We start from the raw sequence: 27,738 nt of genomic DNA on the forward strand, positions 1-27,738 counted from the left end.
TTTTTAAAAATTTTATTTTTTTAAATTTATTTTTAGTTTTCAACATTCACCTCCACAAGATTTTGAGTTCAAAATTTTCTCCCCATCTCATCTGTCCCTGACCCCAAGATGGCATGCATTCTGTATACTCCTTCCTCTAATCTGCCCTCCCTTCTGTCTCACCCCCCCTTCTCTTATCCTCTTCCCCTTCCATTTTCCTGTAGGGCAGGATAGATTTCTATACCCCATTTCCTGTATTTCTTATTTCCCAGTTGCATGTGAAAACAATTTTTTAAACATGTGTTTTTAAAACTTTGGGTTCCAAATTTTCTCCCTTCCTCCCTCCCCACCCATCCTCATTGAAAAGGCAAGCAACTTGATACAGGTTATACATGTGTGGTACTGCCAAACACTTCCATAGTAGTCATGTTGTAAAAAACTAAATATATTTCCCTTCATCCTATCCCTCCCCCTATTTATTCTATTCTCTCTTTTGACCCTGTCCCTCCTCAGAAGTGTTTGCTTCTAATTAGCCCCTTCTCCAATCTGCCCTCCCTTCTATCATCTCCCTGCTCACTTGTCCCCTTACCCCCTTATTTTCCTGTAGGCTAAGATAGATTTCCATACGCAATTAAGTGTGTATATTATTCCCTCCTTAAGCCAGATCCTTATGAGAATAAGATTCACTCATTCCCTCTCACCTTCCCCTGTTTCCCCTCCACTGTAAAAGCCTTTTCTTGTTTGTTTTATGTGAGATAATTTACCCCATTCTAACTCTCCCTTTCTCTTTCTCCCAGTATAATCCTCTCTCACTTCTTAATTTTATTCTCTAGATATCACCCCTTTCTCTTCAACTCACCTTGTGCCCTCTATCTATCTATCTATCTATCTATCTATCTATCTATCTATCTATCTATCTATCTATCCATTATCCATCTATCCATATAATTTTTACCTTCCAACTACCCTAATACTGAGAAAGGTGTCATGAGTTACAAAAATCATCTTTCCGTGCAGGAATGTAAGCAGTTCAACCTTAATAAGTCTCTTATGATTTATCTTTCCTGTTTACCTCTTCATGTTTCACTTGAGGCTTGTATTTGAAAGTCAGATTTTCTATTCAGCTTTGGTCTTTTCATCAAGAATGCTTGAAAGTCCCCTATTTCATTGAATAACCATTTTTTCACCTGAAGGATTATACTCAGTTTTTCTGGGTAAGTGATTCTTGGTTGTAATCCTGTCTCCTTTGCCCTTTGGAATATTACATTCCATGCCTTCTGGTCCCTTAAAGTAGAAGCTGCTAAATCTTGTGTTATCCTGATTGTGTTTCCACAATACTTGAATTGCTTATTTCTGGCTGCTTGTAATATTTTCTCCTTGACCTGGGAACTCTGGAATTTGGCTACAACATTCCTAGGAGTTTTCCTTTGGGGATCTCTTTCAGGAGGTGACCGGTAGTTTCTGTCAATTTCTATTTTGCTCTCTGGTTCTAAAATATCAGGGCAATTTTCCTTGATAATTTCTTGAAAGATGATGTCTAGGCTCTTTTTTTGATCATGGTTTTCAGATAGTCCAGTAATTTTTAAATTCTGTCTCCTGGATCTATTTTCCAAGTCAGTTGTTTTTCCAGTGAGGTATTTCACATTGCTTTCTATTTTTTCATTCTTTTGGATTTGTTTTTACAGTGTCTTGATTTCTCATAAAGTCACTAGCTTCCAATTGCTCCATTCTAACTTTTAAGGAAGTATTTTCTTCAGTAAGCTTTTGAACTTCCTTTTCCATTTGGCCAGTTTTGCTTTTTGGGGCATTCTTCTCCTCATTGGCATTTTGGACCTCTTTTGTCATTTGGGTTAGTCTATTTTTTAAGGTGTTATTTTCTTCAGTATTTTTTTGGCTCTCCCTTAGCAAGCTGTTGACTTGTTTTTCATGATTTTCTTGCATCATTCTCATTTCTATTCCCAGTTTTTCCTCTACTTCTCTTATTTGCTTCTCAAAATCCCTTTTGAGCTCTTCCATGGCCTGGGACCAATTCATATTTTTCTTGGAGGTTTTGGATGTAGGAGCCTTGACTTTGTTGTCTTTTTCTGGTTGTATGTTTTGATCTTCTTTGTCACCAAAGTAAGATTCTATGGTCTGACTCTTTTTGTTCTGCTTGCTTATGATCTCAGCCAATTACTTGAATTATAAACTCTTTGTTAAGGTAGGGGTCTGCTTCCAGTGTGGAGAATGTACTGTCCCTAGCTTCAGGGGTTTTGTGAAATGTTTTCAGAGATGCTTTTGGGAACCTATAAATTTTCAGTTTTTCTAAGGTGGTATGATCAAGGGTGAGGTGTATACTCCTTTCCTGGCCTGTGCTTTGGTCTTTGAATGATCACAAGCACTCTTTTCTGTCTTGGAATTGTGAGGAGGGTTTCCTCTTCATTGCCACTACAAGCTTTACCATGCCAGTGCTCCTCCTCACCCCAGGACCACTCACCAGAATTGTGACCCAGATCCAAGCACAGGCAAAGCAACAGAATCCTGCACCAGGAGAGAGATTCCTGTAATTCCCTCTCTCATCAGCCATCTGATTCCCCTCAGTCTATGGGCCAGAAGTTCAGGAAGCAGCCACCACCCCAGGGCCAAGCTCGGGGACTGGGACTGGGACCATGCTTCTCTCTCACCACAGACACAGACTTTTCCCACTGACCTAAGTTGTCTTTGGCGTTCCTGGGTTGAGAAGTCTGGAAACCACCACAGCTGCTCTCAATTCAGTCCTCTGAGGCCTACTCTAGGTTCACTGAGGCTTACCTTGCCTAAGCGCCCATAACAAACTGTGCTTCTCTTTCTGCCCGGCACAATAAACCTTTCTGATCAACCATCCAGGCTGTCTTGTGCTGTAAATTTTTTTTCACTTTGTCTTTTTGTGGGTTCGGCTGCTTTGGAATTTGTTAGAGCAATTTTTTATAGGTGTTTGGAGGGGTTTGGGGGAGAGCTCAAGCAAGTCATAGCTTTTACTCTGCCATCTTGGCTCCTCCCTCCCCCTTTTTAAACCTAATTGAATCTCTTCTTCACTTTTTGAGTCTGGTTCTTGATAATCTCTTGTAGCTCCTTCTAACTGCTGCTGCTGATCTCTGATACTCTCTTTTCCCTTTGCATTTCCTATCTCCTGTATTTTCTCCGTCTTTGGTTTTTTTTGGCTCAGTGCTAACTATTTTATGCACGTTATTATTCAATCAGAGCATGCCTTTTTAAGGTATATGGTGACCCAGTCAATCACAGTGCATCAGATGTAATCCTCATGTTTTGGCTCTTGCTTGTGTGATTGATGCTGGATGTAAAGAGCTGCTTCTTTAGTGTCAAAAATGTTCTTCCCTTGTCTACTTTCAAGTCTACTAATGCTATCGCAGAAGACTGGGGGTTTTGAGAGAGTGGTCAGTTAATAAATGAACTGCTTATGTATACAAAATATGAAGTTCTGCTTTTTGACAGTACTCTCTGTGTCAAGTCCCTGAAAATAAATCTTTGTTTTGGTCTGACACATCTAGCCTTGGCACTTATCCATCCATAGATATTGTGGCTTAGAAGATGGAATACTTTGTGAAGAAGCATGAGACCTATTTTCAATCTTAGGATGATCTTAGGTAATCTGCTTTTCTCCTTCTGTATATTTGAGTTAATAACTATTTTCCATTACTTAAGTGATGTTAAGATTAATGAAATGTGTTCACAAAGTTCTTTGAGTTATTTAGAAATGCTTGCTATGTAAGTATAAATATTAATGATAAAGAAGACTGGTTCTCATTTAGATTCTTATTTCCAAAACATTATTTAATGGCTCTGTTATTTCAGCATTCTAGAGATTGCTGGAAAATAAAACCCACCAAAAACAAGAAATTTCTCTGTCCTTTGGAATCATGTTTGGTGTAATAGTGAAGGGTTAGTGATAACTTTCTGGATTGTTACTTCCAGGTTTCTTGTACTAAGTTTAGGGGATGTCGAGAAGGCTTAGGCGAAGAAATGAGACTTGCATCTCTTCTTAAAGGTGGTCCTGGACAACTATGCTCTTTCACCAGGCCTAACCAGCTTAAATATGAAAACAAACAGCTGCAATGAAAAGGTTCCATGGTGGAGGTGAGTAGGAAGTGAGGTGGTTACTAAAAGAACCAGACTTTTTCTACTTAAGCTCTTGAAGATGAAGGTCAGGTTATATTTTGAACTGATTTGTTGTAGCTGTGATTAAAGGGTAAGGGTAGAGAAGGGAAAGTTAAAATTATGTGAACTTACCGATCCTTTAGTTTGAAACAAACATCTTTTTTCAAGAGGTCACGCTATCGTGTAGTGTTCTTTTAAACTCAAAGTATAATGAAGTTGTGAAAAAACATCTGGGATGCTATCATCCCAGGTGATTCTGGAATTGTCCTGACCCAATATTCCTGTTGCTGTTTTCAGGAAGGGTGTTTGGAACTAGGCAATAACTGGTGAGGTTGATGGCATCAAGTGTTGACATTATGAGCATATTGTCATTATTTAACATTTTTCACATACCATTAAAGTATTGGGTGTTACATGTAGTACTGAATTTATTATTGCCCAGGAAGTTTAGCATAAGAAATCAAAACAAGGAAGTCTTTAAGCATTAAAACAACACCAACACCAACAAAAAGAGGGGAGAATTTCTGTGTTATAGTAGATAATGAAACTGTCTAAAGGAGTACTTTGCTTTCTCTTGCTAAGTCAAAACATGTCAGTTAATTTTCACAACTGAAGAGAAATTGCAGTTGTTGGTGGAATGGTGGGACAATACTTTTTCTTCTTCTTTAGTTAAAATTCTATTAAAATTACTGATATAGTTATTGATTTTTCAGCATGACAGGGAAAAACTTACATAGCATAAATAATTTGCATATTATATCATATACCTTGAATGTCCTGTGGAATATATTATTTATAGCCTTTTTCCTTGCTAAAACTTTATTTTTAACATGCAAAAATAACTGATTGCAGGCACTTAGACATATTTCTGTACTTTAAAAGCTGTCAGGTCAGGGTATTTGCAACTGAGTAAGGAAATATGAATAATTTTTGCATATCCAAAATTCACATTGATCAGTATCTTGCAACTGGAATTATTATTTTTATATGGAAATATTCTAGGATAATTAGTTTTGATAATTGCCATGTACCAGAAATACTAAAAATTCTTATTTGTGTGGTACTGTGCTGGGCACTGTATGAAACAGTTTTGAATTAGTACCTATTAGGAATTTATTTTTCAAATGTAGATGCTTTATCATTTACAAAGAAAATTATACGTAAGTACGTAGACCTCAGGAATATTTCTTTTGGCTTTGTACCTAGTTTAACAGATTAAAAATCCTTAGAATAATTATTGATTTTAATTGAGAGAAGCTGGGGGCCACTACAACTTAGTACAGTAATTAACATCCTGGAAACATCTAGGAAGCTTAGCAGCAGCCATTGCATGAGCAGGGAACTCACAACTTTCTTGTTTCTGTTCTCTGCCAATACAGTTTAAATAAATTATGCATCCTTTTATAGTATATGGCTTTTTTATCTCCTTTTGTTATAATTTCACTGCAGACTTGGTGATTATGCCTCAGAGTTTAAAAGAGGCTTAAGGGAAGGAATAACTATAGTAGGGCAAAGGTATTATAGAGAAGTGACAGGACCACAGATATTGGATCTCTCAAAACTTAGAGCCACTTGAAAATGTAGGAGGTGAAACAGGGATTCCTGAAACCCTTTTTGCTAAGGGAAGATAAGGACAGAATTCACTGTTTTCTCTTTGATACATGAAATTACAGGTTATCTGGCCAGATTCTACACTAGTACATTCCTCCTCATACCTTGCTCTTTCTTTATCCTCTGACGTGCCCCAGAATAGAACCAATCCATTCCCTAGGAACCGGTTGTTTATTTTTTTTTTAACTCCTTCAGTGCTCTCTGAAAACATTAATGTTCTGAAGATATATATTTTTCTTGTTATCCAGAATGTTAGTACTTCATTATTACATGGCTTCTTTCAGTTGCTAGACTAAATATACCTTTCTAGGTTTCTCTGGCTGTATTTTTTGATTATATTTCAGCTCATCTCATCTTTTCATCACAAATATCCAAAAGTTTTCTATTCCATTAAAGGTCTATTTTCCCCTCAAAAAGATTATACTAAACTTTGCAAGGTAAGTTGTTACTAGTTGTAAGCCTGTTTCTTTTGCCTTTTGGAATATTGTATTCTAAGATGTCCTGTGGTTTTTAGTAGAAGTTGAAAGTTGACTACAGTTCCTTGGTATTTGAAGTCATTCTTTCTGGATATTTGAAATATATTTTCTTTGACTGGGAAGTTTAGGATTTTTTTATATAGCCAGGTGATGTTAGGTGATCTCTCCTTTACCTGATTTCCAGGTTAGTTGTTTTTGATAATATTATTTAAAATTTTTTGTTTAAAAAAACTTTTGGTTTTGTTTTAATATTTCTTTTTGTCTCATAAAGTCATTGTTTTCTGTTTGTCTCATTCTAATTTTTAGGGAATTCAGTTCTTAGTAAGATTTATCACCATCTGTTCTAAGGAATTAATTCTCCTTACCATATTTTTCCTTCATAATGAGTCCATTCTGTGTCTTATGTTTCTTTCATGCACTCTTGTTATCTTTGTGGCCAGAACATTATTTTCTCTGATAGTCTAACTGAACTTGTGGAGTTGTTCTCTCCATCTCAGTTGACTCTTTGGGCTTCTTTGTTATCCACAGTATTTCTTCATTGTGTTTGGCATTTTCTTCTATTTAATTATGTCTCCAATGACAGTTTCTGAATTGGAGCTTTATGTTTGGGTCAGACTCAACTCTATTACTCTTGAATAGGCCCTACTTCATCCTGACTTAAGTGGTTGAAGACTAGGCCTTGTCTTTTGTTGGAATTGTCTGGCCTTGTCTCCTGTTGTAGTTCAAACCCAGGAGCCCTGGATGCTGGGTTGTATATTGGCTGCCTGGATGCTGGCCTAGTTTTGTTTCCTTCTATGACTAGGTTACCCTATGTTAAGCTTATCTGACTATCTCCCGCCACCAAGGTTAGCAGCCTTTTTACCATCACACTGCCTCTCCAGTATCTAGGCTTCCTTACTACTTTCTTCCTGCCTCAATAATCCTTTCAAAGCTTTCTGTATCAGTTAAATGCTTCTACAGCTACTACTACCATTCATAAATTTTCCTGACCCTTTTGTACTTTCTCATTGCTTTTCTATGACAAACTTTTGTTTGAGAGAGGCATCATGCTGAATGAAGCCTGCTACTTGTTTACCTGTTGAATGGCCAGCTTGTTCCTATGTGACACATGCTAATATATTTTTTATTGTTTAAAAACAGCTAATAGAAAAATTTTTCCTTTTCATCATCTGCCTAATTATTAGGGGCAGCTAGGTGGCACAGTAGATTGAGTGCAAGAAGACTCGAGTTCAACCTCAGATACTTACTTGCTGTGTGACCCTGAGCAAGTCACTTACCTGCTACTCTCTTCAGTTTCCCCATCTGTAAAAAATGGGGTGTTAATAGTACCTACTTTCTAGGGTTGTTGTAAGGATTAAATGGGATAATAATTATCAAGTGTTTCGCACAGTACCTGGCATATAGATTTTCATGACACTATTTTTTTCTAAGTCTTCACCTACCTGCCTAACTGCTCCTGAGTATCTTTTGCTGGTTCTCCATCCAGGTCATAGCCACTAACTCTGGATATCCCTTAAGGCACCAGTCTGGGCCCTGTTCTCTTCTTCCTCTCTTTTATATTGCTTGATATTCTTATGGTTCACATATCATCTCTAGGCAGAGGATTCTCAGATCTGTTTATCCTGCCCTAACCTCCAGTCTACCATCTCCAACTTCCTACAGGAAGTGCTGTCCAAGATGCCACCATTCTCCCAATCACCCAGGCTCAACCTCAGCATCACGTTGGACTCTTACTTGAACTCACTCCATATACCTAGCATATTGTCAAAGCTTGTCATTTCTGCCTTTACAGTATCTGTTATATTTTACTCCTTCTCTCCTGTGGAATTTCTACCACCATGATTCAGGCCCCATCACCTCATGCCTAGACTATTGTAGTAGCCTTCTCTTATCATTGTGCCTTTATACTGGCCATTTCAAAAAACCTGGAATACATATTCCTTAGTAAATGCTTATTAATTGGTTGATTGATTACAGAATATAAATTGAAGGAGAAAAGGAGAGTAAGATAGATAAAAGAATGTTCTCCATTTCTTTGTGTATCTAGTACATAATTCCTTCTCTTCCTGTTTTATGTATACCTGTGTCATTTAGACTGCATAAATTGAAAATCTCTTACTGGAGAGGTTACATCGTGGTAAGTTCATAGAGAGGGATACACATAAATATATACTGTGTATATACATACATATATATATATGTATAAGTTCATTGTACACAGTTTTATTTTCTTGGATTAAACTGATAAATATAGTCCATTTACTAATCCAAACCAATTTCTCATCTTTTCTGTACTTGGGAAATGAGAGGCACATTAAAATAAAAACTGTGGAGCCACAGAGGTAGATTTCAGGGGGTGATCTTCATTCAGGGACTATTGTATGACCTGCAGTACCTAGTACTGTGAATAGATACTCAGTAAATATTAGTGTATTTAATAAATGAATGAGTTTTTCCTCCAGTGCAAGAGGGAGAGGATATTTCTCATGGGTAAATTATGGTGAAAATTAAAATAGCTCAACTTTCATGTTAGTGCAAGAAATAGGTCAGAAGGATCAGAGGTGAAGCCTGTCCCTTTCCTTTTGTGAGAGTATATGTATAGGGGCAGCTACGTGGTGCAGTGGATGGAGCACCAGCCTTGGATTCAGGAGGACCTGAGTTCAAATCCGTCCTCAGACGCGTAATACTATGTGACCCTGGGCAAGTCACTTAACCTCATTGCCTAGCTAAAAAAAAAAGTGTATGTGTGTGTGTATATGTATGTATGGTATATTTGTATGTGTGTACGTGTGTGTGTGTGTGTGTGTGTGTGTGTGTGTTTGTGTATCTTCTCAGTAGCACATCTTAGGTAATCTGCTATTACCAGAAGAGCTGAAAAGAGATTTTATCCACTTTATTTACTTGCTCTTCCTAACTTCTAGTAGTGATGGGAGTATAAACAAATGGACTTAGCAAGAGACTTTCTATCTCTGCATTAGGTGAAGACTACAGGGAAGGGCAGCGATATTTCTCTATATCTCTAACAGCCTAACTTTGCAAGGACATAAGGTTGGCCTGATGAGAGTTGGGAAAAAGTAGATATAATTTTCTGTTAGGTTGGCTTGTCATGATGGAATGGATACTATGGTACATTTTGTATTGATATTCTCTAAGAAATTCTACTCCCTTAGCTTGGAGTTATTATATTTGGCCTAACCACAAAATTACACATCCAAGGGAAGAATGGTACTCATTTATTCAAATATAGTACTAGATAAAGGAGATGGTAGAGGAAAAACATGTAGGAATATCAGTCAAAGGAAGCAAAACTGACAGGCGAGTTTTCCTTATGATTATGTCTTCAGGTTCTAAATGAATAATTCCTGTTGAACTCATTCTCAGTTAAGATTAATCCTGTTCTACAACATAGCTTGTGTTAGTGAACTAAAAACCATTTTGAAATTGACTTTAATAAACAGGGGTGAGTTTATTAAATTAAAAATTATGTTTCTATAATTTAAAATAATTTAAAATTGTATATTGTAAGTTTAGTCAAAAAAGCCTGGGACTGAGAGTTAAGAGATGTGGACTCAGCGTAACTGCTCATTGTTTGTCAATATTTGTATCCTTTCATCTCTGTACCTTAGTTTCCTCATCTCTGACAGGAATAATAATACCTTTACTACTAGCCTCATAGGATAAAATAGGCTGTTTTGATGATGAAATAAATAATAGATGTGAAAATGTTTTCAAAAGCCCCATCAAATGTAAGGCGCAGCTGTGTAGCAATATTTAAAATAATTACAAGATGAGAAAGTTTCAGAGCATTTGTGAATAATAACAAATAATTTTCATGATGTGTTTGGAAACACTATTGATGAATTTCTTTTTAGAAATATTATTTAAGACCAAACTGAACCAAAAAGTCTCTTTGATAAGAATATTTACTGTAGGGGTATGTCCTATGTAAGCCATATAGTGGCGTGACTCCCATTTAATATATTTCTAACATTATTGACAAAAGGTGATCTTGAACCTAAACTATGAGTAGTGGTTTAGAAATCAGTGATTATGGCTATTACTAAGCTGTGTGACATTGGGCAAGCCTTTAACTTCTGTAAGTCTGAGTTTCCTCACTATAAGATGAGGAGGTTACAAAAATAGTTATTGTTTCTTCCATCTCTAAAATTCTGTAACTGTATTGTAACTTCATTCCCTGCCTCTAATGCAACCCTTCTACAATCCATCCTGAATACTGCAGCAAAAGTTGTTTACTCATCAGGATGAGTATAATTTACCCTCAGTGTTAAGGTTTTCCAACAGCTGTTTTGGACTCTGTTTACTATTCTTGTTTCATCCTTATGGAAACATTCTTCTCCACTAGGCAAATCTCTTTATTTTGCTCCCTTTGTTCCAGTCTTGCTCCTCTTTGTGAGGTACACTGTGCTCAGAACATTTTCTCAAACCAAGGTCATCAAGCTCCTTCCCTTCATTATTTAAGAACTCTTGAAATCCCACTTTCCACATCCTTCATGAAGTGACTAAAAGAAAAGTGATTTCTTCTGTCTGAGCATACTGTTCAATCAATTTTAGATGCTGTTTTTCTGACACAGTTTACACATGATGTAAATTGTCTTAATTGCTCAATGTACAATTTATCTGTATTTTCTTCCCTTTTATTTGCCATCCAGTGCTCATATTATCAGTTTTTTTAAAGTTGGCACATCACCTTGCATAGAGCTATGTGGAAATGTGTGCTTGTTAAAATATTTTATACTTTTTGTTGGTGGTTGTGATATTGATCAGAAATGTATTTTTATTTTTATAGCTTTAGTTTAATTTTTTTTTGCTTATTTAGTTTTAAAATACAAGTATTTTGTAGGAGGCTTAAGCTATCTATTTCTATTTATTTTTCTTTTTTGTAAGTTTTTAAAATTTATTTTTTATTATGCACTTTAATTATCAACAAAAATGAATAGTTAGTATACAGAGAAGGTCAAAAAAGAGGACTGCATATGAAACTGAACTTAAATGATGTAGTTTTTTAAGTATATATTTATTTAATAATAACAAAATCTCCTGTTTATACCCACTTTTGATTTGAACCTCTTCTTTTTTTCTAGTGTATTTTTTAATGTTTTATTTATCTTCCTTCTCTCCTTCCCCCTCTTTCTCTATTCTTTTTTCTCCTCTTTTCCTCCTTTCCTCTCTCCCTTCTTCCCTTCCTTTTCTTTCCCTCCACCCATCCTTCTCTTCCTTCTTCCCCCTTCCCTCCCTTCCTTCCTTCCTTGTTTTTATCAGTTATCACTATATGCTAACACTCATTTCTAATATAAGTATGGTCACATGAAACAAATCAACATATCAGTCATCTTTGAAAATGTGTGCCTTATTCTGTACCTCTACTCCATTTCCTCTCTGCCAAGAAGTCAGTAGCATTCTTCCTCCTCAGACTTTTTAAGTCCTCATTGTTTACTTCATTGATCAGAATTTTGTAGTTTTTCAAAATTGTTTTCCTTTTCATTGTGTAAATTGTTTTCCTGATTCTAATCATTTTATTCTGTACTAGCTCATATAAATCTCCACACAGTTCTCTAAATCCATGTTTGTCAGGACCCTGGGAACAGCAGTAACCCCCTTTACCCCCCTACAGCATTACATCCAGCATGGTCCCCACAGCTATCATACAAGAAAATAACCCCTGTGAAAAAGTGACTCAACATCTCGATCTCCACCACCAGTTCCTGACCTAATGCTACCAATGGAATAAGCAAGCCTACTGCAAGAAATCCTGAGAAACAGGAAGCTGTATGTGCCGGGCAGACCAAACCACTGCCACCCTTCCCCTGACACCCTGATGAAAACAACCAAGTATCCTGTACCATAAAGCTCTTAAAAGAGTATCACTTGGCAACCCATCTTGCTTTTCATTTTGGCTCCTCTAAAGCCATAATATTGGGGACCAGCTTCTGTGGCTAAGAGGTCTAACAGCTCTCCATCCTCCCAAATACAGATCATTTCCCAGCTAATGAGCACCTACTTTGTTTCTAGTTCTTTGATACAACAAAAGGTATTGCTATAAATATTTTTTGTTTAAATTTTTATTTTATTTTAAATTTATGAAATAAAACAAACATTTCCATAACACAGTTGAATAAAAAAAAGGTGATTGCATATGAAACTGCAAATCTATTATATGTACAATTTGCTATTCCTTTTAAATACATAATAAAGTTATCATGTAACTTTCTTTTTTCCCCCTTTTTCCTTCCTTCCCCACTCCCTTACCCTAGAGATGGCTACCATTAGACACAAATTTGTGTGTGTGTGTGTGTGTATGTATATATGTGTATACACACACACACATATGTAAAAATCTTTTTATACATCTATTTATCAGTTCTTTCTCTGGATGCAGACAGTATCTTCCTTCATATGTTCCTTGTAGTTAATTTTGATATTTATAATAGTCAAAAAGACTTAGTTGCTCAAAGTTGTTTCTAAAAACAATATTGCTGTTACTGTATACAGTGCTCTCTTGATTCTGTTTATTTCACTGTTCATTATTTCATGCAAGTCTATCTATGTTTTTCTAAAATCAATGAGCTCATTATTTCTTATAGGACAATAGTATTCCATCATGATCATATACTATAACTTGTTCAGCCCTTCCCCAATTGATGGGCATCCCTGCAATTTCCACTTCTTTGCCACCACAAAGAGAGCCACTATAAATATTTTAGAACATATTCTTTTCCTTTTTCCATAATCATCCTTGGAAGTAGACCTAGTAGTGATATTGCTGGGTCAATATAGATCCCTTCCCTCTATTTTTGATCTCTTTGTGGTATGTATCTGGTAGTAATATTGATAGTCTAGAAAGCCACAGGTTTTGGGTTTAGTTCCAAACTACTTTCCCAAGTGGTTATACCAATTCGTACTTCTGCCAACATGGCATGATGATTCTTGTTCTCCCATAACTCCCTGATAGCATTTTGTTCATTATATTACCTTTGGTAGTCTTGTGGGAGTGAGGTGAAACCTTAAAGTTGTTCTAATTTGTATCTCTCTTATTAGTGATTTGGAGCCCTTTTTCATATGGTGGTTGATAGTTTGCATTTCTGCATTTGAAAACTACCTGTTAATATTCTTTATCTTATGTATTGGGAAACTGCTGTTGCTCTTATATATTTCCAGTCTTGCATTTCCCAACACTGATTCTTTTCCTCTGATATTTTAGAATATCTTTAAAGGGAATATACCTGTGCACACATGCATATGTATGTATGTGTGTGTGTGTATGTGTATGTGTGTGTGTGTATGAGAGAGAGGGTGTGTGTTGTTGTTGTTGAGTCAGTCAGTCAAGTCCAACTCTTCATGACCCCATGGACCATAGTACACCAAGTCCTTTTATCTTCCACTATCTCTCAAAGTCTGTTCAAGTTTATGTTTGTTGTTTCCATGATATTATGCTTCTATCTCATCCTCTGCTATCCCCTTTTCCTTCAGTCTTTCCCAACATCAAGGTCTTTTCCAATGAGTCCCATCCTCTTATGTGGCCAAAATATTTAAGCTTCAGCTTTAGTATTTGACCTTCCAGTGAATAGCCTTAGTTAATTTCTTTAAGTATTGACTGATTTAACTTCTTTGCTGTCTAAGGGACTCTCAGAAGTCTTCTCCAGTACCACAATTCAGAAACGTTGATTCTGTGGACTCATCTTTCCTTATAATCCAACTCTCACAACCTACATTGCTATTGGAAAAACCCTGGCTTTGACTGTATGGACCTTTATGATGTCTCTGCTTTTTTAGTATGCTGTCCAGATTTGCCATTGCTTTCCTTCCTAAAAGACACAGAGCAAGTGTCTTTTAATTTCATGGCTTCAGTTGCCATCTACAGTGCTCTTTGACCCCAAGAATCTAAAATCTGACACTGCTTCCATTTCTTTTCCCTCTGTTTGACAGGAAGTGATGAGACCAGTTGCCAAGATCTCAGTTTTTTTAATGTTAATCTTCAAGTCAGCTTTTACTCTCCTCTTTCACTCTTCATCAAGAGGCTTCTTAATTCCTGTGTACTTTCTGCCTTCAGAGTGGTATTGTCTGCATATCTGAGATTGTTGCTATTTCTCCTGGCAACCTTAATTCTAGCTTTTGATTCATCCAGCTGAGCATTTCGCGTGATGTGCTCTATACACAAGTTAAATAAATAAAGTGACAATTTTCAGCCTTGTCGTACTCCTTTTCCAGTCTGAAGCCAGTCAGTTGTTACATGTTCAGTTCTAACTTGCTTCTTTCACTGCATACAGGTCCTTCAAGAGACAAGATGATCTGGTATTCTCATCTCTTTGAGGACTTGCCACATTTTGTTATGATCCACACAGTCGGAGATTTTAATGTAGTCAATGAAGCAGAAGTGGATGTTTTTCTGGAACTCCCTTGCTTTCTCCATAATCCAGTGATTGTTGGCAATTTGGTCTCTAGTTCCTCTGACTCTTTGAAAACTAGTCTGTTCTTCTGATAATTCTCAGTACACATACTGTTAAAGCCTAGCTTGCAGAAGTCTTAAGCATAACGTTGCTGGTGTGTGAAATGAGCACAAGTGTTTGGTAATTTGAACACTCCTTGGCCTTGCCTTTCTTTAGGATTGGGATGTAAACTGATTTTTTCCAAACCAGTGGCCACTGTTGTTTTCCAAATTTGCTGGCATATTGAGAGCAGCAGTTTAACAGCATCATCTTTTAGGGTTTTAAATGGCTCAGCTGGAATTCCAACTCCTCCACTAGGATTGTTAGCAATGCTTCCTAAGGCCTTTTGAGTATTACCAGTTAAAAGAGTTTTTCCTATGGTTTGTGATTCTTGAAGATAATTAGTTCTGATTATATAACATAAAAATTCATTTATAGTTTTCAAAAATCTTTCTTTCACATTTATATATCTTTTGATAGAGATAGCAATTCTGTAAGAGCATTCCTTTTTTAAATTTCAGATTTCCTCAGGTTGCAGGAATGGAATTTGGATTTGATCCAGATGAAGAGCCGGGACACAGAATTATACGAGATACTGTAAAAATTCAAGGACAGTACTTAAGGAAAAAAAAAGTTTATCTTCTTGCTATTAAGGAGTACATTGCCAATGTGAGATTTTGTTCTTTTGAAATTAAATCATTACCTTGGAAGGTCTTTTGTAAAGATTTTGTTCTTTGATGGTTTCATTTTATCATTGATTTCAGTAAATATCAGTAAATTTTAAGTTGCTTCCTACATTTTTAATTCCTTTTTTTTCATTATTTGGATCTCTCCCATTATAATCATTGTACTTTTTGTATGTCCAGATATTAAAAATACAGTAACACATTTGTATGTCTTATTTTTGAAATTTTTAAAAAATCAGTTGTCAACATTCTTAGCTATGTTTACTAGAAAGAATGGGTTTCTGTATTTTTATTTTATAAATGTTTCTAATTTGTTTAAACGCATTTTATTAATTATAGTAACTTTTGATTTTGATTATGCACAAACTTAGGCCTGCTGTGTCTCATTTGCAAGAACTTCCTGCCCAGACAGGCCCCAAGCTGCTTGAAAATAGAGTCAGAGGGATCAGGACTAAGCACAGGGAGTGGGAAGGGAGATTGTGAGTTTATTAGTGCACATGTGTAGAAATGTCCATCTTTGATTACATATTAGTGAATGTGTACCATTATTTCAAAGGCAAATATAAAAATTTTAAATTATCCTTTGTGTTGTATTACCTGAAATGGATAATTGAAATCTTTTTTGATTTTCAGGGGAAGGATGGTTATATAATGCTTAAAAGTTGTCCTCGAATGTTTGATACAGAAACTGCACAGACGCTTTCTACAGTGGTTCTGAATCACTTTGAATCAGTCAAAATTGTGCAGGGTAGGAAACAGTGCCTTTCAGGCCATCGAATGAACTTAATTACTATGTCTAAAACGGCATCATTTACAGGTAATTGGAATTTTATTTTACGGAAAATAACTTACTGATGACATTTTAATAGGTAGCATTCACTCAGTATTGATTCACATTCATTTTTATATCGATCATCACTTGATATAATAAGATTGGAGATATGCCCGTGTCAAAAATGGATACTTATCTGTGCTGTTTCAATTTTTGGTCAACTAACTGAGCCATTTAATCATGCTACTTAGTTTTGGACCTCCTGTTGTCCATTTGTGGTCCTATGGCTTCCAATTTATGAAAAAGTGATGCATTTGTTATCCATTTTTCTTGCTATGGGATCTACTGAATCCCTTTTAACCAGACGAATTGTGCACTTTTGGCCTTCTTCAGAGTTTTTCATTGTCATGTAAATCATAGAAAGGTTCTACATAAGAAAGGTTCTGCATATTATTATTTACTTTAAGGAAATCTAGGAATGTACAATCTTTTGAGAATATAGTAGAGAAATGGAAAGTATAATTTCCAAATGAACACCATAACTTCTGTTGAAGTATGGGTTTAGGCTCTATTCCATACAAAAAGTAATGCATAAAGTTTTCAAGAGTGCCAATATTAAACTGTCATTTTTGGAATTTCTGTTTTCTAGAAGCTTGTTTATTTTCTTTATGTAAACACTTGACCACCCTGACCTCCACTGCCTGAAGGCCAGGAAGGCCACCATTACCTAAGGGCTCTCTGGTATTCATAAAAGGGTTTGGAGTGTCTAGGTTCTACCATTGGCTCCACCCCCATCGATGATATTTCTCTAATTGTAAGGGTGGTTCCCCATACCCCAGTTCCATTTAACCATTAACAGTCAGATTAGTTTTTACAAAGGAATATTGACTTCAGAAGTGTAATAACAAATATACAAACACTCTATAACACATGGGAGGCATAAGTCCTACCCTGCTCCCCTCGCCTCCCCTCTCCCCCAGACTTCTCCCCACATCACCTCTCTCTTTGGAGAGGGGAAGGGATTAGATTCATAGTTTAGCTCGGTACCTGTATAGCACAGTCCCAGTTCCTAGTTCATAATTCCTCTTGAGCTTGAGTCCCAGGCACCCTGCTTCTCAAGGGTTCCCTGATGAGTTAGTTGGCTGCAACAGTCCCACCTAGAATCCTGGCTCCAAGGTCATTATGGCTGGAACTCCTGGGTCTTGTCGGGATTATACAAACCTGAGAAAAACAAATGAAATAGAAAGAAAATGTAAACATCTCAAGCCACAGGACCTAAAGGAGAGGGGAGAGAGAAGTATAACACCTTTCTGCTTCAGTTCATGACACCCATGCTGTGGGTGAACTGTGTATGATCTTCACCCTATGGTTGGAGCAGGAAAGAGAGTGAGACTGTTCTGGTCTACCAGTTTTAAAAATGCAGCCTCTTCTGGCTACCTAGCAAATCAAAGGACGCTTGCTACTCTCTCCCATAAGGTAGGGGAACACAGAAAAGTAGAGAGGGCCCATGTTCAGTGATCTGGGCAAGCTTCCATTACATTTGTTTGTTTGTTTGTTTGTTTATAACTTGCAATTGACAGTGAGACTTTAGATTTTTTTGTGGAGTTGGTTGGTCTGAATTCACCTCTAAATTGAACTGGAAAATCTCTCTAATCTCACACTAAGTTTTTTTTTTTCTGTATGAGAATAAAAGAAGTTCCTTTTTATGGCTAGTCCCTCAGTTTGTGTCTGTGATTCCATCTGTCCACCTCCTTTCCTTCTAGGTCCTTATTCCATCAATCTTAAATTCTTTAGGGTCTTTTATTCTACAGCAGTGGTCAGGACTACCTTATTTTAACAATGGGGAGAAAAACACCTCACTTGAACCTTTTGCCCCCTTAAAGAGTTATCTGTTTCTCTCCTTTTTTGGCCAACATTTGATCATAAGTTAATAATGTATAAAGTGTTGCTTCTGTTTCTTCACCTCATGAATTTTCCTACTAACCCACTACATCTAGCTTCTACCCTCTCCACTCCTATAAGGACTCTAATCTCCTACTCCCCAAATCTAATGGTCTTTCCTCAGTTCTCATTCCTCTTGATCACTGTAGCATTTGACACCATTCAATCTATCCAAAAAGCTTACCTCTATAGTCATCAACAACTTGTCCACAGGTTATAATGAGCTTGAGATTCAAAACAAAAGTCTTTATTTGATTTTGATGGTAAGAAGGAGTTACTAGAGCTTACTGAGCAGGGAGATGATATGATCACTTATACCTTTTAGAAAAATCACCTTGGCAGAAGAGAGGAGGAAGATTTACAATGGAGGGAAACTTGAAACACACAGACATGTTAGAAAGCTACTGCAGCTCTCCAGGCAAGGGATGAGAGCCTGAAGTAGGATTGTAACTATATGTGTGTATGTGTGTATATATGTATGTGCATATATATTATATGTAACATATATATTATATATATAGAGAGAGAGACAGAAAGAGACAGAGATGAGAGACGTGAAGATAGAAATGACAAGATTTCTAAGTGGATTAGAGTTAGTGAGAATGAAGAATTGAGGATGATGCTAAGGTTGTGATACTGAGTGAGGGTAACCAGAAGATGGAAGTGACCTTGACAGTAATAGAGAAGTTCAGAAAGATAAAGATAATGAGTTCTGTTTTATATATGTTGAGTTTGAGATGCCTACAAGATATCCAACTTGATATTTCTTTTTGTTGTATTTTGTTGTTGTTGTTGTTGTTGTTGTATTTTTTTTAATGGGGCAGTGGGATTAAGTGACTTGCCCAGGGCCACACAGTTAGTGAGTGTTATGTGTCTGAGGTTGGATTTGAACTCAGGTCCTCCCGACTCCAAGTTCAGAGCTCTCTCCACTGCGCCACCTAGCTGCCCCTCAACTTGGTATTTTCAAGAAGCATTTGGAGAGGGGTGACTATACTTCAGGAGAGAGATAGTTTTCTTTAAAAATTATTGAAACAGTCCTTGAGACTTAAAACAGTTCCCAAGGAGTCAAAAGTGCCTTCCTCAAGCTTGACACTCAGCATGCCACCATGACAAATGTAGAGGCAGGAAAGCTGTACCCAAATGAATCAGTGCTGTATCCTTGCTGAACATCCTTTCCATGCGATGGTTCAGTAACATTCTTTTTGTTAAGTATCAGATGGACTATAAGTGTCTCTTTTTTTTAATAGTCCTGAACTTGAACCACTGGCCAAGCCTGATTCAGGTCTGGTCTTTTAGCAGTGCTGTCATTCTGCTAGTTACCTAGCCTGGGAATCTTGGAGGAATCTTTAACTCCTTTCTAGTTTTTTTTTCCTCCCATATATATTAGCCTATCACTTCTGTTTCCACAATTTATTGATTTAACCCTTTCCTTTGCATTTCACCTACAGGGGGTAGCTGATTGGCACAGAGGATATAGGGTGTCGGACTTGGATTCAGGAGGATCTGATTTCAAATTCTGCCTTAGATATTTACTTTCTGTGTTACCTTGGGCAAGTCACTTAAACTCAGTTTCCTCATCTGTAAAATGGGGGTAATAATAGTACCTATTTAACAGTGTTGTTGTGAGGATCAAATAAAATAATATATGTAAAGTACTTAAAGCATAATGTAAATGCCATTATCATTATCATTATTATTATTATTATTATTGCCATTCTGGTTAAGGCTCTTAAGGCCTTGGAGTACCATGTACTATTTTTATCAGTTTATATTTTTGCTTAAAAATGTTCAGTAAATTCCTGTTGCCTCAATTTTAAATGAAATTAAATTGTTAGGTATTTATCAAGCACCTATTATATGGAAAAACCTCTGTTTTAAGGGGATATTTGAAGAAGTTTGGTCCTTGCCTTCAAGCAACTTTTTACTTGGGCATCAAGTCACAAATATGGGAAAAGTTAAATAACAGTAAAATATTTAAAGAACAGTTTATGGCAATAATAGAATGCATCATAAGACAATAGAAAATTAATTGCTAAGTTGAGTCAGTAAACAAACAATAATTTACTCTAAAATTTAAGAGGAACTTTAGGCTTAGGTGATCAGGGAAAACATTATGCCAATGGTAAGATTTGAGCCGAAGCTTCCTGAAGGTCTGATATGACTTTAATATGAAGAAGAGAGGGAAGTAATTTAAAATCAGGCCTTCCAGTTTATGTGACAAAAAAAAAAGAGGATTATTTCCTTCTGTCCCCACCACCTCTCAAAAATTCCTCAAAAGAACAATTATGTGTTAGAGATAGAGCAATTACAGCTTTCTTCACAGGCTGATGCCAAGAAACCTAACAAGGTAACAGCCTTACGAATTAACAGTTGACAACACAAATTCCTAACACTCTACCCCGCTCCCTGCCCATGCTGCTTCCCATCCTTACCAGCTTCCACACTCTGTTAGGGTGCACAACCTATCTACCAGCTCCAGGATTCACAATTTCTTGCTGGTGTTGCAGTTTATGCTAACACACACTACCTCTCCCCTCACCTCATCATTTTATGACAGCAAGAATATACCTCAGCTCTGTCTTCCTGTATGCAGAAGAGGATGTAAGGGAGGGTGGGAGAGTATTTTGACACAGGACTAAAAAACAGAGGGAACTAGGGAAGGGTACCAATGTACATGTGAGTCTATACCAGGCCTGGAGGAAAGGGAACTAGCATAAACCAGTTCTGTCCCCCAAGGAGTCACTTGAGAAAAGGACTGAGGCCAATGTAAAATGAATTCCCCAATGTAAAAAGAAGCTGAAATGAATTTGAGGTATATCGCTCAGGGGATCTGCCTTCAAAAGGGAAGGAGGCAGAAAGTGACAAATAGAGAATAAACATAAGGAAAAACGACTGAAACCACCAGTGATTTCAGGTGGAAGAAAACTCAGTTAAAAACCTAGAGCAGGAGGCATCTAGGTGGTGCAGTGGATAGAGCACTGGCCCTGAAATCAGGAGGACCTGAGTTGGCCTCAGACCAAACACTTGACACTTACTAGCTGTGTGACCCCGGGCAAGTCACTTAACCCCAGTTGCCCAAAAAACCAAACCAAAACAAACCTACAGCAAAGCAAATGAATCAATGTTGGAAGATATTCCTTTCTTTCTTTTTTTCTTTTTTTTGGCTAGGCAATGGGGTTAAGTGACTTGCCCAGGGTCACACAGCTAGTCAAGTGTTTGAGGCCAGATTTGAACTCAGGTCCTCCTGACTCCAAGTCCGGAGCTCTCTCCACTGCGCCACCTAGCTTCCCCTATTCCTTTCTGTTTTGAAAGAAAGATCACTACTACTAAGGTATCAAAACAGTGGTGAATGTCTCTAAACAAACATTACAAGACCAGGGAAATTGAAGCAACATCTGATGAAAAAGAACCCTGTGGATTCTCAAGAGAGCATAGAATCACAGCAAAATCTTCCTAAATAGTTCGAGAGAGAAATAAGAATCTTGAAATAAATTAAGAGATAACAAATGGTAGAAGTTGTGGCCTGTGTAACAGAAAAAAATATTAGTAAAATAGAAAAGCGACTCCACAGTGGTGAGTCTCTCCAAAAATGTGAAAAATAGAACAACTGATTGGACATACAAATATCCTGAAGCAAAGAACAATATGAAAGAGAAAAGAAACAAAAAGTAATAATAAAAGAATACTTTGATATTTACATAAGCAAAAAAATTGAGATCAATCTCAAAGATGGTATGTGAAGACATCTTAAGGATCATAAATCTCTCAAAAGAATGTAATAGGTAAAAAAATGGACACAATAATGCAAGAAGTAATACAAGAGAACTTTTAAGAACTGAATACAAAAAAGAAAGAAAGGGCTGATTTTTTTAAAAATCTGCAGATGTCCTCAAGGAAAAAAAAAAAGAAAACCCTGTGCTGCAAACTGCAAGACTCATTGTGATAAATTTAATGATCCCAATGACACAAAGTTCTTTATGTGACCAGGAAGAAACCTTACAAATATAAAGGAAGGAAAATTTAAATAGTATGAAAATATTTTGTTATCTACCAGAAACTGCAAAAAGGAATAGAACAATATATTCCAAAAATCAAAGTAGTTCAAGATGCAGCCCAAAATGATACATTCAACTAATTTGAACCTAATCATTAATGAAAAAAAGATGGCCATTAAATAGAAGAGAAACTTTTGAAGTATTCCTTTGGGGGAAAAAAAGACATAGGTTGTTTGACTTGCAAATACCATTCAAATAAAAAAATAAGGTAAATAAGTACAACTACCAAGGAAAGAAAAAAGTAACAAAAAAACACCTCATCTTAAGACACTATTAAAAGGAAAATCCTAGAAAGAGACTCCTATGTTAAGGGAGCAAAAAGAGGAACCATTCAGAGTTTTCTTTATTAAAAAAATATGCAAAGGAATAAAGAGAAAAGTGAAATTTAAGGAGATAAGAGATGAAGCAGTGGAGGAAGAGGCCTGAAATATTGTAGACTAAACCTCGCAATTTATGCCCTCCCCTCTTTTACAAGTAATTCAGTATATTTTGTGGGAATAAACTGCAGAATTTGAAGGTGCCTTAAAAGGAAGAGAAGAGATACAGGGGAATGTATAATGTACCTTGATAAAATTAATGGCAAATAATGAAGGGAAAGTAACTCCCATATTATCTCATCAAGAAGAGGGGTTATAGGAAAATGGGTGAAGTGGCAAGGGAATGATTGAAATGGGGGAAAGAGGGAGATCTTGAATCAGGAGTGAGAGGAGGTCCCATTAGGGGAGAGAGATTCTATAATGGGAAATGAGGAACCTTGCAGTATGCACAGTCTGCAGGGGTTTGGTACTTAGACCCTCTCCTCTGAATGCGTGTTGGTCCTCTATTGACAATATTGACTCAGGAGAAGGCATAACTGAGCTACTGGTCACAACTAGTCTTGAGAAGGGTGGGGGCACATGGACCCAGAGACGAGGTTCCATGGCAAATGGAAAAGATAATGATCAAGAAGAGGGACAGGGAAATTTCTACATGGGGCAATACTTCCATTCCTACTATTCATGATAGAAACTGATACTTTTAAGAATTAGGCACAGCAACAACTAAAAGAGAAGAGGAAGGGGAGATTGAGGAGACAAGATCTTTGAGACAACAATGTGAAAATTGTTTAGAAGAGGAAACTCAAACTTGTTACTTCAGATGCTTTAATTCCATGAGAAACACCAAGCCACTAAAGAAGGAATAAATAAATGTAATGAACATGAATGAAATAATAAAAATTTAGACAAGGAAGAGAATAAGAACAAAGAAATCCTTTAGTAGAAAGAGGTACAGAAAAAATTAAAGACACAAGCAAAATAGTATATCCCATTTCATATGACTCTGTTGTGAAGTATTTCAAGGAATATTTAATAATTTTATGTATTTGTAAGACTCCTTATTGTAAAAAGAGCTTTTAAGGTAGCATATTACATTACTGAATCAAATGCTTTTTCATAATCAACAACAAGCGCAATGAAATCTTGTACTCTACACATCTTTCAGTCAGTTGTAAAATGGTAAAGATGGGGTCTGTTGTTAAATGTCACGTGTGTAAACCTGTTTATTTTCTATCTGTGCCCTTATTGGAAATGCCCTCAATTTGTAAATAGATGAGTCCTGCAAAGATTTTGTATTGGTGAATAAATATATGTGTGTGTGTGTGTGTGTGTGTGTGTATTTGTAATTGATGTTTTCCTGGTTGCCTTTTTTGATATTAATAAAAATAAGTTTTTTCCCCAAAAACTTGGTATATACTTTTCCTTCAGATACCTTGACTATTAGTCCCTCAAACCCCCTCAGTTGTCTCTTTCAGCACTGATTTCTTCTATAGATACTTGGTCCAATCCAATGGTTTTACTCATCTTTGTTCTCTTTTATGCCGTTTATACTTCCTCTGTTACCACATTTGGAACTGTGCTGTAGGGTCCAGGTGTGGTAGTTCTACTGCCCTTGATAGTGAAAATAGTTATAATTATCTTTGGAGGTCTTTTTAATTTTCCTTCTCTTTCTTGTCCTTTCATTTTCATTCATAAATGGCTTTGGGGTGACTTTAGTTGGATCTTTTGCCATGCTTTTCTTAAACTGGTTTTACCCTACACTACTTTTTATGCTTTATCAAGATGATACTGCTCATAAATGTCTTTCATCTTTATTTGTAAGATTTCGCAAACTTGATGGTCTGATTCAGAATCAAGTCCCACATCTTTTCCTATTTACTAAAATACAACTTTTTATTTTATATTTTTTATGTAAAACTTACATAAATGGAAGAACTTATCTTTCCATTAAACTGCAATGTCCTTATTCTTGGTTTTGTTTATAGAATGTTAAGATTGGTATAATTCATCTCTTCTAATATTAAATCCTTTCCATTCTTTAATCATTGGACAGGGATTTCTGATTTAGTGTATCAGTAGTAAAACTGAAGTTTATAGAGACACGCTAATAACTGTGACTTTTAATATACTCTATTCCCTTTCCCATCACTGTACCACCATCATTGCATAAGTAACATAGGGCCACAAAGAATTTAGAGGTTTTTATATTTTTCTTTGTTTCATGGATTGTCCTGGCCAAAAGATACGTCACAGCGGCATTGGTGATGAGCCTTTGCATACATAGGTGGACTAGTACTCAGAAGGCTGATTCAGTTTATTGCCAGACCTGTACTGAAAACTATTCCGATTGTAAGACCTACAAGGTCTTATGCTCCTCAGGCATTGTCTTTGACAACACAGTGTTCACCTCCATGCCATGATGAGACATTGGGATAGGACTTTGTAGAGAATATTGAGGAATAGTAGGGGAAAAAAGTTACACCAGTAGTTCTATAATATAATTAGTATTTCTTTTAATATAGTAGTAATATCCTATAAGTAGAATAAGTATTTCTTTTTAATATAGTACACTAGGACAGGTTGTACAGAGTCTTGAAATGGATATATTTGCTGTTTTGAGAACAGTGTTTTCCTCATTTCATACTTTCATATGCTTTTTAATATGCCACAGTAACCTAGCATAGCAACTTATAAATGTTTAAGAAAAGGTGTTTAATAAATATTTTAAATACGATTTTGAAATTCTATTAATTTATGAAATATTATTGAATACTAACTTACCATGGCTTCAGATTTATTTTTTTGTGAACATGTGGAAGACATGAAGGTAGCCTCCTCTATTCTCTTATTCATTTCTGAAATTAAAGAGCCAAGCTCTAAAGTTTCTTGAAAGAATGCTAGATTGTAGTTTGAATTAAGAAAAGTGAATGGACACATATATTAGGACACATAATGTTTACATGTTAAAATTTATATATGGCCTTGTAGTTTGATTTAGGGAGGATGGATCATCAGAGAAATCCTAGTCAGAAAATGTATTTATAGTAAAAAATATATATGTAATTCTGATATATGAGTAAACTTTTAAGTAACAAAAAATATCCTAGTTATATGGACACTATTATTGTGCATAACTGCTTAATAAGTATTTGTTGAACCAATACCGCATATTAAGTTTAATAAACTTACCTTCATCACAGTCTTTGAAGAAAAATCAGATAAAAGAACAACAGTAATGGCAGTACCTGGTATAGAAGGAAGGATTTGCCATATTTCTCAGGAGATGAAAGAACATTTACGGCAACTTAGAATTGCAAGAAAAGAAGGATTAAGAACATATCCCACAATTAATGACAATACATGTGAAAATTCTGATTCTGACTGAAATACTGTAGTTAATATTTGGAGCCTGATTACAGAAAATTTTGCCAATTAATGCCAGAATATATTTTATTTAATATGCAATATTTGTATATTCAGGTTTAATAATAGCATGTTTAATGCATTTTGATTTTTAGTTTTTGTTTCTGTTCATATTATAGCTTATCAAGACATGTAAACCGTTGTTTCTTAGGTGTGTTATTTGGGGGAAATGTATATATCTTGTGCATATTATTCTGTTGTATTTAAATGAATGAATTTCATACTGTTATTTTTCATATTAAATGATTCTTATGCCCACATTTCATGTAACGATTTATATATCTAATCCTATCTTAATTATTTTGTTTTTATCCTACTTATAAGTATTTCTTTTAATATATCTTCATCTTATGCTTTATTTCTTTGTAATTGTACTTTTCCTGCTATCACTGGTTTCAAAAAGCACCATTAACTTTTCAGACTGGGCCATAGGCTTATCAGCTCCGTGATGACAAATAGAGAAAAATAAGTTTGTGACATTAATAAACACTCTTAATTGTCCCAGTACAGACATGCCCCTACTTGCAAACCATTACTCTTTTTAACTCCCTCTCATCAAAGCCCTCATCACTACTGCTATGAAAACTGAGGGCTATTGTGAAAAATTTGGGTGAATTTAAAAATTCTGTGTGTTCAGATGATAAAGAATATGTGAAAAGCAGAAAGAACATAACGAAACTGACTTGGCATACTCCCAAGCAGTACTGAGTGTGCCCCTAATGTTTTTCCATGTAATATGTGAAAATTTTCACTTCATTGTTACATTGCTAGAAACTCCATGATTTTGAGAATCACTTGAGTAAACAGATGTCTTTTTAAGTTTTTAAGTACAGATAACTCTAGTAGAGTTAAGGGCTTATCACCTACACATGTGAATCAGTTTAATCAGATTGCTTTCTTCCCAGCATCTAGCTAAGCATAGGGGTTGGGTGTTTTCCTTGAGGCTATAGGGAAGTGATAAAGGACATTAGTTTTAGAATATTTTGAATAAATGTTAAAATAAAAATTTGAGGTAGATGTCAGAAAACCAGACGTTAGCATTTTCCATAGATTGAAGCTTAATTAGGGGAAAGGGCCCCTTTTAACCTAGGGAGTTAATTGTAATATATTCCATTAATACTTTCTATCCCAGAAAGCATTCCCCTAGTTCTCAGAAGATGGACCGATCCATACACATTTTACATGAAATTAATAAGCAGCAGCAATGATTAGACTTTCTTAACAGAATTATTAAAAGTCGAGATTCATCTAATAGAGAGAAGAGCTCCAGTGGTACAGTTGGGCTTTATTTTCCCTCCACTTTGAAACCAGTAATGGTCATAGAACCTTGAAGTAGAAACTGATATACTAGTTTGCCAAGGCCTTCTGATGAATCCATGATGATCGGAAGCAGACAGAAGTGGTTAACTTGACTTCTGAGAAAGTTTCAGGTCTCATTCCAGTACCTTTCTTCGACGCATCTTAAAATAAGAATATTTGAACACCTCTAAACTTAGAGGAGAAGTCTTTAAAAGGACTTCATAATAAAGACCTGAGTACATGTGACATATGAAAGTCTGGAGCCTAAATGGGGTTTGGATTGTGACCAAAATTTGTGGTAGGTTGGGGGAGTCAATTAAGGATTTGTTGAGCCCTTGATAAGAGCAGAACAAAGTACTGGTTGCCTGGAAATTATAATGAATGCAGAAAATCCTATCAAATCTAGGTTGGAGATAACACCCAAAGTTTAAAGACAACAGAAAAAAAAATTTTGGAACAGGAACAAGGTAATGAAACAAATGAAAAACCTGAGAGACAGAGTTTCTTGGTAATTAATGATAATTTTACTAATTAGCCTAACCAGCAATAAATAAATTGATGGTCAGTGGTTTCTCTTGGTAACCAAAGATCCCTAATGTAG

General features: G+C 36.0%; 1 protein-coding gene across 1 annotated transcript in view; it reads left to right on the top strand.

Annotated features, from left to right (window-relative positions):
• LOC110222359 (snake venom 5'-nucleotidase-like) overlaps positions 1–26,067 on the top strand; it is a 76,688-nt gene extending 50,621 nt beyond the window's left edge. Inside the window, exons 6-8 of the mRNA XM_021007297.2 lie at positions 15,166–15,313; positions 15,964–16,147; positions 25,616–26,067. Of these exons, the coding sequence (XP_020862956.1) occupies positions 15,166–15,313; positions 15,964–16,147; positions 25,616–25,800 (517 nt within the window). The 3' untranslated portion in view covers positions 25,801–26,067. The remainder of the gene's footprint in view (positions 1–15,165; positions 15,314–15,963; positions 16,148–25,615) is intronic.
• Positions 26,068–27,738: the final 1,671 nt, after the last annotated feature.

The sequence above is a fragment of the Phascolarctos cinereus genome, unplaced genomic scaffold, assembly GCF_003287225.1.
Source record: "Phascolarctos cinereus isolate Bilbo 61053 unplaced genomic scaffold, phaCin_HiC Scaffold_4;HRSCAF=312, whole genome shotgun sequence".
Classification (NCBI taxonomy): Eukaryota; Metazoa; Chordata; class Mammalia; order Diprotodontia; family Phascolarctidae; genus Phascolarctos; species Phascolarctos cinereus.